This window comes from Lissotriton helveticus, chromosome 5_1, assembly GCF_964261635.1.
Source record: "Lissotriton helveticus chromosome 5_1, aLisHel1.1, whole genome shotgun sequence".
NCBI lineage: Eukaryota > Metazoa > Chordata > Amphibia > Caudata > Salamandridae > Lissotriton > Lissotriton helveticus.
Window position 1 is genome coordinate 2,082,105,207 of NC_136065.1, and position 16,353 is coordinate 2,082,121,559.

At 44.8% G+C, this 16,353-nt stretch overlaps 1 protein-coding gene across 1 annotated transcript in view; it reads right to left on the reverse strand.

The window, feature by feature from the left end:
• LOC144754003 (uncharacterized) overlaps nucleotides 1-16,144 on the reverse strand; it is a 115,812-nt gene extending 99,668 nt beyond the window's left edge. Inside the window, exon 1 of the mRNA XM_078641521.1 lies at nucleotides 16,059-16,144. Within this exon, the coding sequence (XP_078497647.1) occupies nucleotides 16,059-16,125 (67 nt within the window). The 5' untranslated portion in view covers nucleotides 16,126-16,144. The remainder of the gene's footprint in view (nucleotides 1-16,058) is intronic.
• Nucleotides 16,145-16,353: the final 209 nt, after the last annotated feature.

A 16,353-nucleotide genomic window follows, 5' to 3' on the forward strand; every position in this document is an offset into this window, starting at 1 on the left:
TTCAAAATTAATTTAAGTGCTTTAATAATCGCTTCCAGGAGATATCCATTTCTAATGGTTGAACATTGTAATCCTTCCACTGTTTGGTTCAATCAATCAATCAGGGGTTTATATAGCGCGCTACTCACCTGTGAGGGTCTCAAAGCGCTGGGAGTGGAGGGCAGCTCATGATCAGTCGAAGAGCCAGGCCTTGAGGTCCTTCCTGAACGTGTGCAGGGTCGGGGAGCGTGTGATGTTCACCGGGAGCTCGTTCCAGGTTTTGGCTGCGATGTGGTAGAATCAATCCCAAATCAATTGGTTGTATTGAGGTATTAGTTCAGGAGTGTGTAAAGTATTATAAACTTGGGTGAATTCATTTGGGGTATTATCATTCAAATGTTTTCCAGCTATATTCTGTCTGCCATAATATTTTGCTTAAACATAAGAACCTAAGAGGACGCTTTTTCTGTGGAAATTTTATGAAATTGAAATGTATCTTTTATAAGTTCATCTAAACATGATTTGGATTTAGCTAAATAATACAGATGTTCTATTTTTTGTATATTTTGTGTAATATTATACAACTCTCTATTTAGCATTCTTCCTTTATTTGATACGCAGGTGATTATGCCGTCTTTAAGGAGTCCCAAGCCACTAGTATAGAAACATCAGTATTAGAGTTACCATTGAAGAACTCAACAGCAAATTTCTGAAAGGTGTTTGGGAAGGATTCATCCATTAAAAGAGCATTGTTAATTCTCCAGAGGTTGTTTAACATGATATGTTGGTTGAATAATCCTTTATCTTTGAGGAGCCTGTGATGTGATCTCTCAAATGATTAGACCTTCATGTCTCTGGAGTCGATAATGTGAAATATGTATAGAGGAATGAGTTATCCCTGAGGTTTGTGTCATAGAATCAAACACTAGAAACTGGATATACTACTAGAAACACCTCTTAGACACAACATTAGTGAATCTGACGGAGCAGGCAATGGCAGTCCTCTGCGAAGGTGCCAACATCAACAAGGATCGATGAAGCATTAATGTGCCTCTTACTGAACTTAGGGTCCTTGCTTTCCATGGCTGATTGACAGCCCTGGCTCTCCAGGGCATTCCAACAATGGACAACCACTACCAAGCCAAGAACATTTTCACCACTTCCAACTCAACAAGGGGCTTCTGCATCTTCAAAGCACATGGCACTGCAACGCCAACTGGAAACAACCACTTCCAGACAAAACGCTGCCACTACCACCACACAGTAATTAATTTGTAAAATAATAAACACTGGTAGCCAAAGTTTTTGTCAGAACCCGATGTTATTAATTGCCGGGGGTGCAGGATACCAATGCCCTTGAGTCCGAATTCCACCTCTTTTGTCCCCCACTAGAGACTCTCTGCCCCTTTATCTCACTCTTTCAGATTGTTTTCTTTATTATTTCCTTCTTATGTGTGTTTCTCTCAGGCCACCACAGTCTCAAAGTAAGCACTGCTGCTACAAGCACACCAACTGGTAGATATACTACCTCAGCATACCAACCACTTCCAAGTCCAAACAGCAGTGCCTCTCGAAGTGTTTTTTTGGGGGGGAACACGCGCTGAGAGACAGATAAAAGTGACGGGTCCACCTGCAAAGGATAATTGTAAACATGTTTGAATCTGATTTTTTTTTAATATCTATCCATACTAATATTATCAAGAGAGAGCCCAAACCTTTGAGGCGGGTAATCTCAGTAACCACAGCATCTATCACAACACCTAATACAGCGTTGGAAAGGGCAGTTGCAGCAGAAGGACATAGGCTATGCAGACGGCCACCATATTTCTTTTTTTTTTTGCAGAGTTTTATATAGCGCGAACTTGACCCGAACGGAATCAGGTATCAGAGCGCTTTACATAGCACCAGTTACGTTACATGAGGACACACATTCATTTTTGTTAGGCACAGGGAGATTAAGTGATTGATTTGCCCAGACTCGAACCCAGATCCCCAGGTCCGAGGTCGAGCGCCTTAGCCGTTAGGCCAACTCCTCTATACATTTGAAAGGTAAAAGAACCGTGCCAGCAAAGTAGTCCCTTGTGGGCGTGTCTGCGTTGTGCTGTGGGCGTGGGCTGGGTCGTGACTAACGCTGGGGGTGTGTGGTACGGCCATCACATCGTGGGCTGTGGGCATGTGCTGGGGGCGTGACAAACGCTGGGGGCGTGACAAACGCTGGGGGCGTGTGTCCGCCCTTCATGCCATGTGAGTCGTACATACAAGCGCCAATTACGTTGCTGCGCAGCATCAAGCTGCACGCTGGGGGCGTGAGAAACGCTGGGGGCGTGTGTCCGACCTTCATGCCATGTGAACGCAATTGCGCCGCATCAAGGGGCACGCTGGGGGCGTCATAAATGCTGGGGCGTGTGCTACATTCCGCCCTTCATGCCATGTGGGTCGTACATTAAACAGAAGATCGTCTGCTGTGGTCGTGTGCTGGGGGCGTGACAAACACCTTCACCTGGAGGCCTGGTAAGTAACGTTACTGCAGCCTCTCCTGCGCGCTGTTACTGAACTCTCTCATTCAACATAATTATACGCACCTGCTACCATCAACCAGGGCTCTAGCCGGGCTCAGGCGGCGGATCAGTACACTAATTACACGCGCCTGATAACATCAACCAGGGCTGCAGCTGGGCCTCAAGCGGGGGAACACGCGCCTGCTAACATCAAACAGGCCTGCATCTGGGCCTCAAGCGGGGGATCACACAAATGTGCGTGTCTGCGAGGGCAATTACTGCAGCCTCTCCGACTCGCTGTCACTCAACTCTCTCATTAAACGGATTTACCCGCGGCTGATAACTCTCACATTCAACGACATTACACGCGCCTGCTAACATCAACCAGGGCTGTAGCGGGGCTCAGGCGGCGGATCACTACACCAATTACACGCGCCTGCTAACATCAACCAGGGCTGCAGCTGGGCCTTCTCCGTCCCTATTCTAATGAAACAAAAAATGTTGTCTACCGCGAAATTTTAAAATAAATTGCCCTTGCCAAATACACACATTACACACATTCTATTTCATACCCGGACAATGTCGGGATGGGCTGCTAGTATATATGGGAAACAACCTTTACAACGCAACTTTTACAATGCACTACCATTACAACTAAACTTTTACAACGCAAAATCTATTCCAACACATGCATTTACAACGCAGTCATTACAACGCACGACACTACAACGCACACTACTACAACGCATACCATTACAACGCAGTCATTATAACGCATACCATTACAACGCAAAACTTACCATCCAACACTTACCCTACTGTTGCACCCCCTGAGTTAGAATAGTAATTTTAACCCCTACACTATCCAACACTTTCCCTACTGTTGCACCCCCTGGAGTTAGAATAGTAATTTTAACCCCTACACTATCAAACACTTACCTTATATGCAATGTCATGTAATGCGTTGTAATGGTATGCATTGTAAATGTAGTATGCGTTGTAGTGGAATGCGTTGTAAAGGTAGTTTCTAAGAATTCGTTGTAATGGTATGCGTTGTAATGGTGTGCGTTGTAATGGATTTTGCGGTGTAAAAAATGCGTTGTAAAGGTATGCGTTGTAAAAGTGTGCGTTGTAACATCATACATCCGTATATATATATATATAAGCCACCCGGTGACACCACTTGAACCAATGATGGAAACAAACGCTTCCAAACCCACAGCTGGCCACGGTTGCTTTCATGCCAACTGCATTGCAACTGTTTCCAGGCCTACTGCTCAACAATGCTGCATTAGGGTCCACAATAGATGCCAGGTCCACAGCACCAACATGCCCTCTTGGCCCATGGCTGCCCAGAACTACTTAGTGCTCTTAGCTGTCCACAACCGATTGCAGGCCCTTAGCTGGATACCACATCTTCAAGGAACATCCCTGGTTACAGCTCGCAGCTGATCACTACTGCCTCCAGGACCACAGCATCTCAACTGCTTCCGTGACCATGGCAGGCCACCACAGCTTTCAGGTGCATAGCTGATCACAACAGTTTCTAGGACCAAGGTACACCAACCACTTGCAGGCCCACAGCTGGCCACAACTACTTCCAGGCCCACGGCTGACCACAACTACTTCCAGGCCCATGGGTGACCATGAGTACTTCCTGCTCAGGGGCTGGTCACAACTGCTTCCAGGCTTATGACATCACAACTGCTTCCAGACCCAGATATTGCAACTACTTCGCGGTCCATGGCTGTACACCAAACATTCCAGGTGCACGACTGGCTACAAACACTTCCACGTGCACAGCTGGCCACAACCGTGTTGTCAGCCATGTCAATCACTTCCAGGCCCATGGCTGGCCACAAGCGCTTCCAGGTGAACTGCTGCCACAACCGCTTCCAGACCCACAACATCATAACCACATCAAGTCCCATGGGTCAACACAGCTGTGTCCAGGCTCCCGACTGGATACAACCACTTGCAGGTCCAGAGTTGGCAATACCGCTTCAAGGTCCACCACATCACAACTGCGTCAAGGCACTCAGCAGTTCACTACAAGGGCAACAAAACAGGCAGAATGGAGAAGGGAGTGTAGTATTATAATCTTCAATTTAAGGCACAGTGCCTGAACTCCTCACTCAAATTTTAGTGTTTAACATGTAAACACCCTACATCAGCGCTCCTACACTGACCTTCAGGAAGTGAGTGTGAATCTGCCAACAACAGTGTGACATGGAACTAACCTCAAAACAGATAACACTGTGTATGAAGGTGACCAATGTCACATGCAGAACACCCAAAGGGGAAAGTTAAGGCACCCTGTGAACTGCCTGTATTTGGGAAAAACACCAGTGTGAGAGAATAATGTCTTTGGAGGAGACCAGCTCAACCTTTGACGATGCCTCCTTGGCAGATAACATAACTGTTTGTACTAACCTCGGAGCTCGAGCAACCTTGGCCGATGCCCCTGTGGAGCTGTCCTATGCAGCATTAGAGGAGTTTTGGCTCTGGTTCACCCCCTCGGCCGTCACTTACCCAGCCGGACATCTGACATTGTTTTCCTCGGCCCCCCGTTATGTTTCCTTCCCTCACCCGCATCTCATGTTTTTGTTTTCTCCTATATCTTTACTTGAAGCCTGTAACTTGATGTAACTATGTAACCTGTAACGCTCTGATCTTCATGTAAAGTGCTCTGATACCTCCGGGTCTAGCCAGCGCTATATAAAACTTTGTAAATAAACCAGATAACCGCCAAAGATGGAAGGAGAGGATGTATGAGAATTGCCTATATACGGGCAAACAAAACACCTCAAGGAAGCAGTATATGGAGGAGACCAGCTCAATCAAACAACCACCAAAGATGGAAAATTAAGACTGCCAATAGCTATACGAAACACCACCACCATCACAGACCACTGCCTATGGAGGAGACCAACTCAGCCGGATACCACCAAAGAAGGAAGGAGAGGATGTAGGAGAACTGCCTATAGATGGGCAAATAAAACACTGCAGAAGGAATCAGCCGATGGAGGAGACCAACTCAACTGGACAACCGCCAAAGATGGAAGGAGAGAACGGATGAGACTTGCCTATATACGGACAAACAAAAAACCTCAAGGAAGCAGTATATGGAGGACATGCATCTGAAACCACAGCCTGGGTAGCACTGGCAGACTCAACAATCCAATGAGAATGTGCAACCAACGCATACTCAGCAATAAACTACACACAGTCAACATCATTCCAGGCAAAACCAAACCATGCCCCGTACCAAATCTTGTTGGACCTCAAGAAATAAGATACTCACGCTAAAGCAGAAGCAATCACACCTTACGCCAGGCAAGGCATCAGCAGACCAGTAGAGTATTCAAGAAAGTTGAAGGACTCCTACATCCTCCCATCCTCCTAGCGCAGCGATGCAACGAACAAGGCCCAAGGGCATCTTCTTCTTTTAAGCTGATATCACATCTGAAGATCACCAACGGAAGTAATTTGGTCCCTCCTGGCAAACCCTGGGACCATTCTCCCTCCGTGGCATCAACAGTGTGCCACCCACCAGGAGACACAGCAAACCATCTTCAGGTATGAGACTACTACAATCCAGGTCTACCCTGAAAGTTCATTCCGGTACCTTGAAAGATGGCCATCTCACCGTCTGGTTGAATGAAGCTCTCTGTGCGCTCAAAACGCTTAGACCTGTCAACAATGGCCCTTCCATGGGCAGTTCCATGGGCTGTGTGGGCTTGAGACCTGATGGATAACCATCGACTCCAGGGCATGAAGTCAATCCTGGCACTCAATTGTTTACTTCTACCAGACCCCATTAATGAGATGACCTACCCACTGAGGTTGATTCACAGAAGTGAGATCATACACCCTTTCCCCTTCCCCGGTGACATCACAGGGTTGACCCTTTCAACACCAAGCAGAGCTCAATGACCCATCTTTTCTTTCTACTGCTGCCCCAAGCGTCATGCTGGTTCAAGTGGCTACCTCTAATTGATGCCCAGGGGTCCATCTGAAGGCCTTGCAATTATCTGTATTTGGTTTTGAAATTATGGAGCGCCTAGGACACAATAAGTCGCTTCTTGGCACACGGAGCCACTAGTGGTCAAGAACAGCGTTCCCTGGATACAAATTCAAACTAGGACCCTATGTCTTAACTGAGCAAGGGATGCAGATTCCAGTGCTGAACAGTGTAGAATCTACTTCTAGGAGCTAGGAGAGACTCTGTTCAGCAGCACATGCATAGCCTTCCCATAGCCTGCATCTAGGGTTGGTCCTGCAGGGCTGTCACCGCCACACACTGCCCCCTCCTTCACTCAAACCTAAGTGTGAAGCCATGAAAAGCGCACAGATGTTAGAGTGCTAAGTATGAATGAACATGCACCAGCTGACGGACAAATACAACTTAAAAAAGTGGGGACAAAATATTTACCTTTTTAGGTTTTCTACTGGCAGATGAACCCCTTTCCCATAAGGCTCATATATTGCCCAGAATTTGGTTCTATACATGCACCATTTGGAAATTAACCCGTTGTTGTTAATTTAATATACCATGCACCTTTGAAAGATGAATGCATTGTTGCTAATATTTCTATACCATGCACCATTTGGAGATGAACCCATTGTTTCTAATGTTTCTACATCAGGCACCATTTAAAGACAAATCCACGGCTGCTGTTGGTTCTGTGCTGCGCACCACTAGTTGATTAATCCTCTGGCACTGATGCTTTTTTTATTATGCTCCATTGGGAGATGAATCCATTGGTGTTGTTGGTTCTGTACCGCACGCCACTAGTTGATGAATCCTCTGGCCCTCATGGTTCTATATCATGATCCATTGGGAGATTAATCCACTGCTGCTGTGGGTTCTGTGCTGCGCACCACTAGTTGATGAGTCCTCTTGCACTGAAGCTTCTATATCGTGCTCCATCGGGAGACAAATCCACTGCTGCTGTTGGGTCTGTGCTGTGCATCGATGGTTGATGAATCCTCTGGCACTGATGGTTCTACATCGTACTACATTGGGATATTAATCCACTGCTGCTGTTGGTTCTGTCCCATGTACCACTGGTTGATGAATCCTCTCAATCACTCAATAAATCAATCAGGGAATTTTAAAGGGCGCTACTCACCCGTGAGGGCCTCAAGGGGCTGGGGGAGGGGGGGGGGGGTTGCAGCTTCGAGTCTGTCGCAGAGCTGGGTCTTGAGGCTCTTCCTGAAGGTGTGCAGAGTAGGGAAGCGTCTGATGTTGATCGGAAGCTTGTTCCAGGGTTTGGCCGCAATGTAGGAGAAGGCACCTCCACCCGCTCTGGGTCTGCGGATGCGCGGGTTTTCGGCGAGGGGAGGGCGAGTCTGTCGCTGATGGTTCTACACAATGCACAATTGAGAGAGTGACCCATTACGGATAATGGTCTATAGAGTGCTCTATTAGGAGATTAGTCCTCTGTTGCTGATGATTCTACACAGGGCATCACTGGTTGATGAATCCTATGCCGGTAAAGGCTCAATCCCCAGAAAAAAAAATGTATATATATATATATATATATATATATATATATATATATATATATATATATACATATGGCAACTCAGTAGCACGCAATAAAGAAAACTACGCATCGAATTTTCTGGTCCGTGTCTGTGTTGGCTAAAGCAAACGCGACTAACTGATTGCTGCAGCGGTATCACGGATTGAAGCATATATATATATATATATTCACTGAAAAAACCATAGGTTATAGACCATATATAGTTAGGAATTAGCATTTACAAAACCTTGAAAATTCACTGAAAAAACCATAGGTTATAGACCATATATAGTTAGGAATTAGCATTTAAAAAACCTTATTTTACTCACACAAAACCATTGAAATTCCATATATAGTTAGTTGCACTAACTATATATTGCGCACCCGCAATCCACTGCTGATGATGTCACATATTACATCATTCATGACATGGTCAGTGACATCACTGATGACAACATCCAGTGACTATGTTTCTGTAAAGTTAAAATATGTCTTACATATTGAAGAATGAGTGGATGTATAAGTGTCTGGACGAAGGATTTAGTAGGTGCATGACTGAATGTATGAGTGAGTGATTAAATGTGTCTCACTGAGTGCATGGGTTAGTGACTAAACTGTCTTAATTTGTGCATCATTATGTCTGTTGTTCTGTAAACTGCTGCATGTGTTGATCAGTAGCTATATGAGTAACTATATGGGTTATTGATTGATTGCCCAAGTATTTGCATGGGAGACTGAGTGTGTGTGTGGCTGGATGGGAGGTGTGTGACTCTGTACAGATCAATGTGTACTTGTATCAATGATTGTATAAGAGAGTAAGTATGTGTTAGTATATGGTTGAAAACGTAAGGTGCTCTATGTTTAACTGTATAGAGTAGAAAATGGAAGTGTGATTGATTCTTTACAGGACTGACTAGGTGTGTGAGTAACTCCATGGATGAGTGGCAGAGTGTGAGTGTCTGTATAGGTGTATGAGTGCATATGATTGTGTTGTAAACATGAGTGATTGTATGTATGAATGATTGTATGGGTGAATGAGTGAATGTGTGTGTAGACGTAGGAATCAGTGAGTACGTATGTAGTAACTAGTATTGGTGTGTCAATGGTTTCAAAAATTATACTCTGTTTTTAACACTGGGTGAAACAGAGGTTATATTAAAATGTGAGGAGATGCATTGTATTGTCACATGAATGATATCATCAGTGATGTGGTCATTGATGTCAAATGAGATGTCATCAGTGATGTCATTTGAGATGTCATCAGTGATGTCATCAGTGATGTCACTGACCATGTCATGAATGATGTAATATGTGACATCATCAGCAGTGGATTGCGGGTGCGCAATATATAGTTAGTGCAACTAACTATATATGGAATTTCAATGGTTTTGTGTGAGTAAAATAAGGTTTTTTAAATGCTAATTCCTAACTATATATGGTCTATAACCTATGGTTTTTTCAGTGAATTTTCAAGGTTTTGTAAATGCTAATTCCTAACTATATATGGTCTATAACCTATGGTTTTTTCAGTGAATTTCAATGGTTTTTTAATAGCAAATATCATAAGCTGTCGAATGTCAAGTACGTGGTAAGAATTTTTTTTTTCGTGTTTATGCACACTGATCTGCTTTGATTGCTGCCCCCCACCCCTCATTTCTATTAGGAGTACTCTCTCTTTGCAGATAGTGAAGGGTAGTTAACGCAGCCCTTTCCCCCTTTGTAATCCGTCGTGCCTGCTTCTCTCTCCATTTGATTGATTGTTCTCTTTGGTTCATTCTCTATTTACAAACAAGCACAGAGTCGCAATACTCTGTTTAGTCTTTGCAGATAGCGAAAAATCGTGTAAAAAAACAAAAGGAATCGAGCAAAATCAGTAGGCCACTAATGGGATCTCTTTTTGACCTCGCTAAAATAGAAACATTAGGAACAACCTGTTGAAAATAGCAATGCGTATGTACATAAGCGGCGTTCATTTGTGTTCACAGTACCCCTTGTTGATTGTTTCAATCGAGCATTGAATTGTTCGATGTTAATTCTCTTAAGGATCTTCTCTACCTGCAAACGAGGAAGAATAGGAATATTCTCTCTCCCTTTGCAGATAGTGAAGGGTAGGTAACGCAAGCCTTTAACACGTCGTACCTATTTCATTCCTCATTGATTGATTGATTGTCCGAACATTGACTGTTTGGGAATTAGTTCTTTTTGGAGGTATTCCCTGTTTGCAAATAAACGTAGGAAAATCTTTGCAAGTAGTGAAAGGGTACGTAATGCGGACCTTTCTCCCCCGTTGTAATCTATCATGCCTATCCCCACTGATTGATGCACCTGTTTCACCCGGACCATTTACTAGACATACGTCATCTGGCCCGACCAGAGAGCACCCCTAGTGAAAAGGACATATGCAATAATAACGAAGTGATCACTGTATCCTGTTAACAGAAACTTTAGCATGAAACAACCTGGAAAGAAAAGAATAGGAAAACGAAAATCAGTAGGCCACTGATGAACATGAACTTTTATTAAACAACGAACAAAGAAACGATAACATAACGTAATGATAAAACCTATTAATGTCCTAGAAACAAGAAAACGTTAAAATATGCCAGTGGTGAGAGACCAGAAAAACAGTAAGAGAAACCAAATCACCCCTCGCTGTCCCACCGCCTGCCACGGCAAAAAAATCGATAGACTAGGGAAAATGCAAGTCAGTAGAACATCCGCCCCCACTCTGGAAACTTCCAAGGTGGGGCAGGGTTCCGGCTACGCCCAGCCGGGAGCAGCCCATATAAGGCAGGTCCTGCTGCCACGCCTCGGCCAGGAGATCCTAACGTAGGGTGTAGCCGGAGGAGAGGCCGAGACCAACGGGACCCGGCCAGGGGATTGCCTTTACAACGCTGAACAGTTGCAGGGGGGGGGGAATGTCTCCTCGACCCTCCCCTCTCTCTCCCAGTCCGGCCGCGGTGGCCCTTGAGAGTTGCAGGTAGTCCCGCCACATGCTCTTCCGGTCCGGCCACCAACGGTCGGGGGGCCGAGGCCGACGGAATCCGGCTGCAGCCGATAAACCAAGAAACCCGTTCATGGGGCCAGAGCCAGGGGCGTCCGGCCGACATCCACCGGAAGCCCGGCCCGAAGACGGACGGGACACTTCTTTCTTTTATAATGGCTGCGACAACACTGGGGGGGGATGTCTTGCACATGCCTCCGACCCCCCCCTCGTCCTCATCGCCTGGTCCGGCCATAACAAATCTCAAGCGAGACGCCGTGGGGTGCACTGGGAGGGAGAGACGGTGCGAACAGGCCTCTCCCGCCTCCCCAGTGTAGGCTTCCCAGCTGCACCCTCAGCGGTCCAGGCGCCCGGAAAAGAGTTCTTCCACTGTGGCCATGCTGCAACGTCTCGCCCGGCAGGGTGGAGCCCGTCCGTTCATTTGACCCCGCGATCGCCAGTAGCTACCGAACTCTCAAAATGGCGGTCGACCTGGCAAGAGCGGGCCCAGCATAAAGAAATGGCCCGGTCACTGGTTGACTCCACCACCGTAGTCCTCCACGACCTTGAAGATTCTAGAGGAGCCGCGGGAGTCTCCCACCCCCGATGGGGAATGACTGCCATGATCACCCGTGGAGTGACGAAACTGTATCCGCGGGACGTCGGCGCCAGCCTCACTTTGAATTACTAGAATCCTGCAGACCTCACTTCCGGTGAAAGCACAGTGTGACCCGGTAGGAAAAATTGTTGCACCCCCTCCCCTTTTTGACTGATAGTTCAAACCACCGATCCTTTCCTTTGCCCTTTTAACGGAACTTTGGACTGCCTCCCCCTCTTTTACATTTTCTAGAGAAAACAAAACATTAACCACTACATTAGCATAGCAGTTGACACCAGAACTGTTTTCAAATTGAAAACCAACAACATCTTCAACAGAATCCTTTTTGTTTCTGCTGTGACCCTGCTCCAGCACAGGCATTGTCCCCAGCAGTAATTCTGCAATGCCGGTAAGAATAGCTGTGGTGCCTACTGGACTCACTCACCCCCGCGGCGCCCCACGCCGTTATTTGCTGGGCGGCAACTTGCTAGACATCACCTTCGTGACATCCAGATTTCAGCGCGTTCTGCTGCCTTGGAACTATTCGCACAACAGACCGCTACTGACAAGAATATTTCATTATTGGTGCTGTCAATTTCAATAAATCTATTACTGTTTTTGTTTTGTTGTATATATTTATATGTTATTAAAGTTTTATATTCCTACTACTTTGTTGGAGTGCTATATATTTTTTATGTGACACATAATTGTAAAAACTTTGATGTACAAAGAGTCATTCCTGGAATCTTCCGCTTCAGGCTCGGTCCCCTCCCCAATCACAATACAGGATAGTTTTCAGATAGTAGGAACACGTGTGGTGTGACGGATCTCATCGGGTGTGGGCCTTGATCTACTATAACTCCTTTGAAGAGGGGTGATTCTTTACAGCTGGGGCCATAAACTACATCTGCAGGGCTAGCTGATAGCCTGGACAATCGGACACAGAGGAAGAGGAGTGTCACAGGGTGCGGTAGTGAATAGGGCGAAAGGGAGGTGTCGGGCGGGCACAGTGTGATTCTCAGGGAAGAGCAGCGCAGATGGGGGGAGGTTTATTGCCCATGCATAAGACAGAGAGCGGGGGTGACCAGTGCCTGGGGAAGATGCTTGCGAGGGTGAGGAGCCATGCTACGAATCGACAGCGTGCAGAGAGTGGGTCTGGTCAAGACATCTAAAATGGCTGCCGTGCACGACAAAAGTGTGGCATTTCAAAAAAGGCAAGATGGCGCAGACAATGTTTTTCAACACTTCCTCATTTCCTTCGAATCGAACGTTAACAGACGTTGGGGCATATTACCAAAGTTAAGCGATATTTATCGCTAACGATGCTTACCAACCAATTTTTTACCACTAAGCATCGTCAGAAATTATCGAAGATAAACCTTACTATTATCAAGGTTTATCGCAAATGCGATAATAAACGGCCGCAATGCATGAATATCGCTAAAAACTCAGCGATATTCATGCATTACCGAGCTAATACTCTTAGCCATGTTATCCACCTCCCATTGGATAACATGGCTAAGAACTGCTCAGGGCAGGTGTTACTTTTTGGAGATATTCGCGCTTAGCGCGAATATCTCCAAAAGTTGGTAATAGGAGATAGATATCTTGCATGTTGTAATGCAAGTTATTGTGGTATATGGAACTCATACCATAATCTCTCAGGAAAGCAGAAACTGATCCTTTTGGGACCGCCTAAAAAGGCCTAGGGGGTGAGGAGTACTCTACTTTGCCCCCTTTTCACGTTCCGAACTATTTTATTTTACTCTCTTCTGTAATTACACAAAATACCAGCGATAAGATGCATCGGAGACACACAGTGAGAGAAAGGAGGCCGGAGATGAAGAAGACATGTCAAATACACATTGGAGATAATATAGTGGCAGAAGGGAAGTAAATATGAGTAAACTTACCATGTAACATAAAAATGTTGCACTCTATACTATAAGTCTCATTTTATACTACAATCACTTCGCTACAACCTCATAAATTAAAAATAAAAATAAATAATGTCTCAAACAATTTTTGATTTCTAAATATAAATTTATTCTTCAAAATTTTCTAAATTTGAAACAACTAGTAACATGTCCTCATCAGTAATTTCCTCTTCAATCATCTCATCTGGAATCTCCTCATTAAAAGTCTGCAATGATGATTCTTGTAACTCTATGGTCTCCAAACACTCGATAAATTCGCCATCAAGAGATTGATCAAAAAAATCATTCAAGTCATCTCCTCCTTCTGACAATATTTCATTATTGGTGCTGTCCATTTCAATCAATGTAGTGGAATCATTCAAGTCATCTCCTCGTGACAATATTTCATTATTGGTGCTCTCAATTTCAATCAATGTAGTGGAATCATTCAAGTCATCTCCTCCTTGTGACAATATTTCATTATTGGTCCTGTCCATTTCAATCAATCTAATGGAATCATACAAGCCATCTCCTCCTTGTGACAATATTTCATTATTGGTGCTCTCAATTTCAATCAATGTAGTGGAATCATTCAAGTCATCTCCTTGTGACAATATTTCATTCTTGGTGCTGTCCATTTCAATCAATCTAATGGAATCATACAAGTCATGTCCTCCTTGTGACAATATTTCATTATTGGTGCTCTCAATTTCAATCAATGTAGTGGACAATTCAAAAGAAATTGCCACGGTCTCTTCATTGTGAGCCATTTTATTTTGAAATTGCTTGCTGTAAATTGCAGAAAAAAATAATCACTTTCATTTATCGTTTTTAGTAATACATAATATAAAACTAACTTCATCAAGTATTTAGTATAACAGAAGGACTGCAAATAAATAACAGAAAACATTTTTCAAATTATCTTCAAGTGTACAACATAGTTCCCCTTACAAATTAACAACTCACCTTTTTAAAAGTAGCAGAAGTGTTAGTACTGTGTAAATCAAACACCAGAAATTCACCACCAAAAATTCCTCACAAATGTACCTCAGACAGTAGTATCACAAAATGGCTGTGGTTTCCTCTCATTTGACATATATACATAACCAATTAACTTTCATCACACACAAATACAAAACCAAAGTAACATTTTAATTGGTTCTAAATTTCAACACTTTCAAATGTGTTTTCCCCATGCAATTTTCCATAGGACATTTACATACGTCTACAGCCTGAATGGCTGAACGGAATTACACCAAACTTGGCAAAATGGTACATCAAACCTAAGAGGTCAGGAAGGATCTACTATGCCCCCTTATGGTCATTTCCCCCTTCGCTTTGGCCTCCTCTTGTCTCTCAATCCTACCGAGAGACAAGATGGCGGCCGCTACGGACTGTTTGGAATGTTGACAGACGCCGGAGAACCAATCAGCTTCGCAAAGCTCCGTAACGCGAAAAGTACGCGAAGCGGAGCGCTGTTACAGATATATATCTTTTTTTGAACGTTAATTTCTCAAAATCCACTGGAGCACATATATTGAGACCTAGCAAAGGCACATCGGGCTACCAGTCCCTAATATTTTGCCAAGTTTCGTGCAAATCCATTCAGGTGTTCGATTATTATTATTATTATTTTTTTTTGCCCCGCGGGGCCCTTTTAAAACCTCCACATCAAACCTAGGGGGTCAGCGAGGATCTACTATTCCCCCTTATGGTCATTTGCCCCTTCGCTTTGGCCTCCTCTTGTCTCTCGATCCTACCGAGAGACAAGATGGCGGCCGCTACGGACTGTTTGGAATGTTGACAGACGCCGGAGAACCAATCAGCTTCGCTTCACAAAGCTCCGTTGCGCGAAAAGTACGCGTCCTAGGACGCTGCCCGGTCCGCTGTTACAGATATATATCTTTTTTTAAACGTTAATTTCTCAAAATCCACTGGAGCACATATATTGAGACCTACAAAAGGCACATCGGGCTACCAGTCCCTACAATTTTGCCAAGTTTCGTGCAAATCCATTCAGCCGTTCGGGCTAAAAGTGAGGCCAACCGCCCTATGGAAAACTCAATGTTAAAAACACGTTTTGGGACCCCCCTTTTTTCTCGGCCCCCCCTTGACGAACCCCCCCCAAATTTTCAAGGGCTGCTCAGAAACAAAATGTGCCATTTTCCTGAAAATTTCAGCCAATTCCGTCCACAAACGCCAAAGTTATTAGACATAGAATTTTCAAAAAACCCATAGAGAAAAAATCCTAACTATATATACCTACTGGCGACCGCCAGTAGGTAATATATGCATAATTTATGCTTCACTCTATGCCTGAAAGGGTTTTGCTTTTATATAAATAAATATATATATATATATATATATATATATATATATATATATATATATATATATATATATATATATATATATATATATATATATATATATTGACTCCCCATAGATTAATGTGTTTATTCCTCAAAAGCAACCTGCTATACCTTCACACCTCAGCCCATGTCTCCCCCCGCTTCAAGTCATCCCCTCCCTCCCCCGTGATGCCCTGCTCACCTGTCAGCCGCCCCAGCCCCGCCAGCATCCCCTGGAGCAGCAGCAGCACCCAGGCCGCCCTCGGCATGTCTCCCTTCCCTCCGGCGGCTGCTGTGCCCTCATCTGTCCGCTGCCTATCAGGGCATGGAGGCCAGCTCTGCGGGTGGATGGGTGGGGGGGGGGCTCTCTTGGTAGGGAGGGGGGGTTATCTGCAGGCTCAGCGGGGCTCCCTTTCCTGCCAGCTGCCCAGTGAGGAAACCTCAGCCCTAAGAATAGGACTCATCGGCAGCCGCGGGGAAAACGAGGGCCGGCTGAA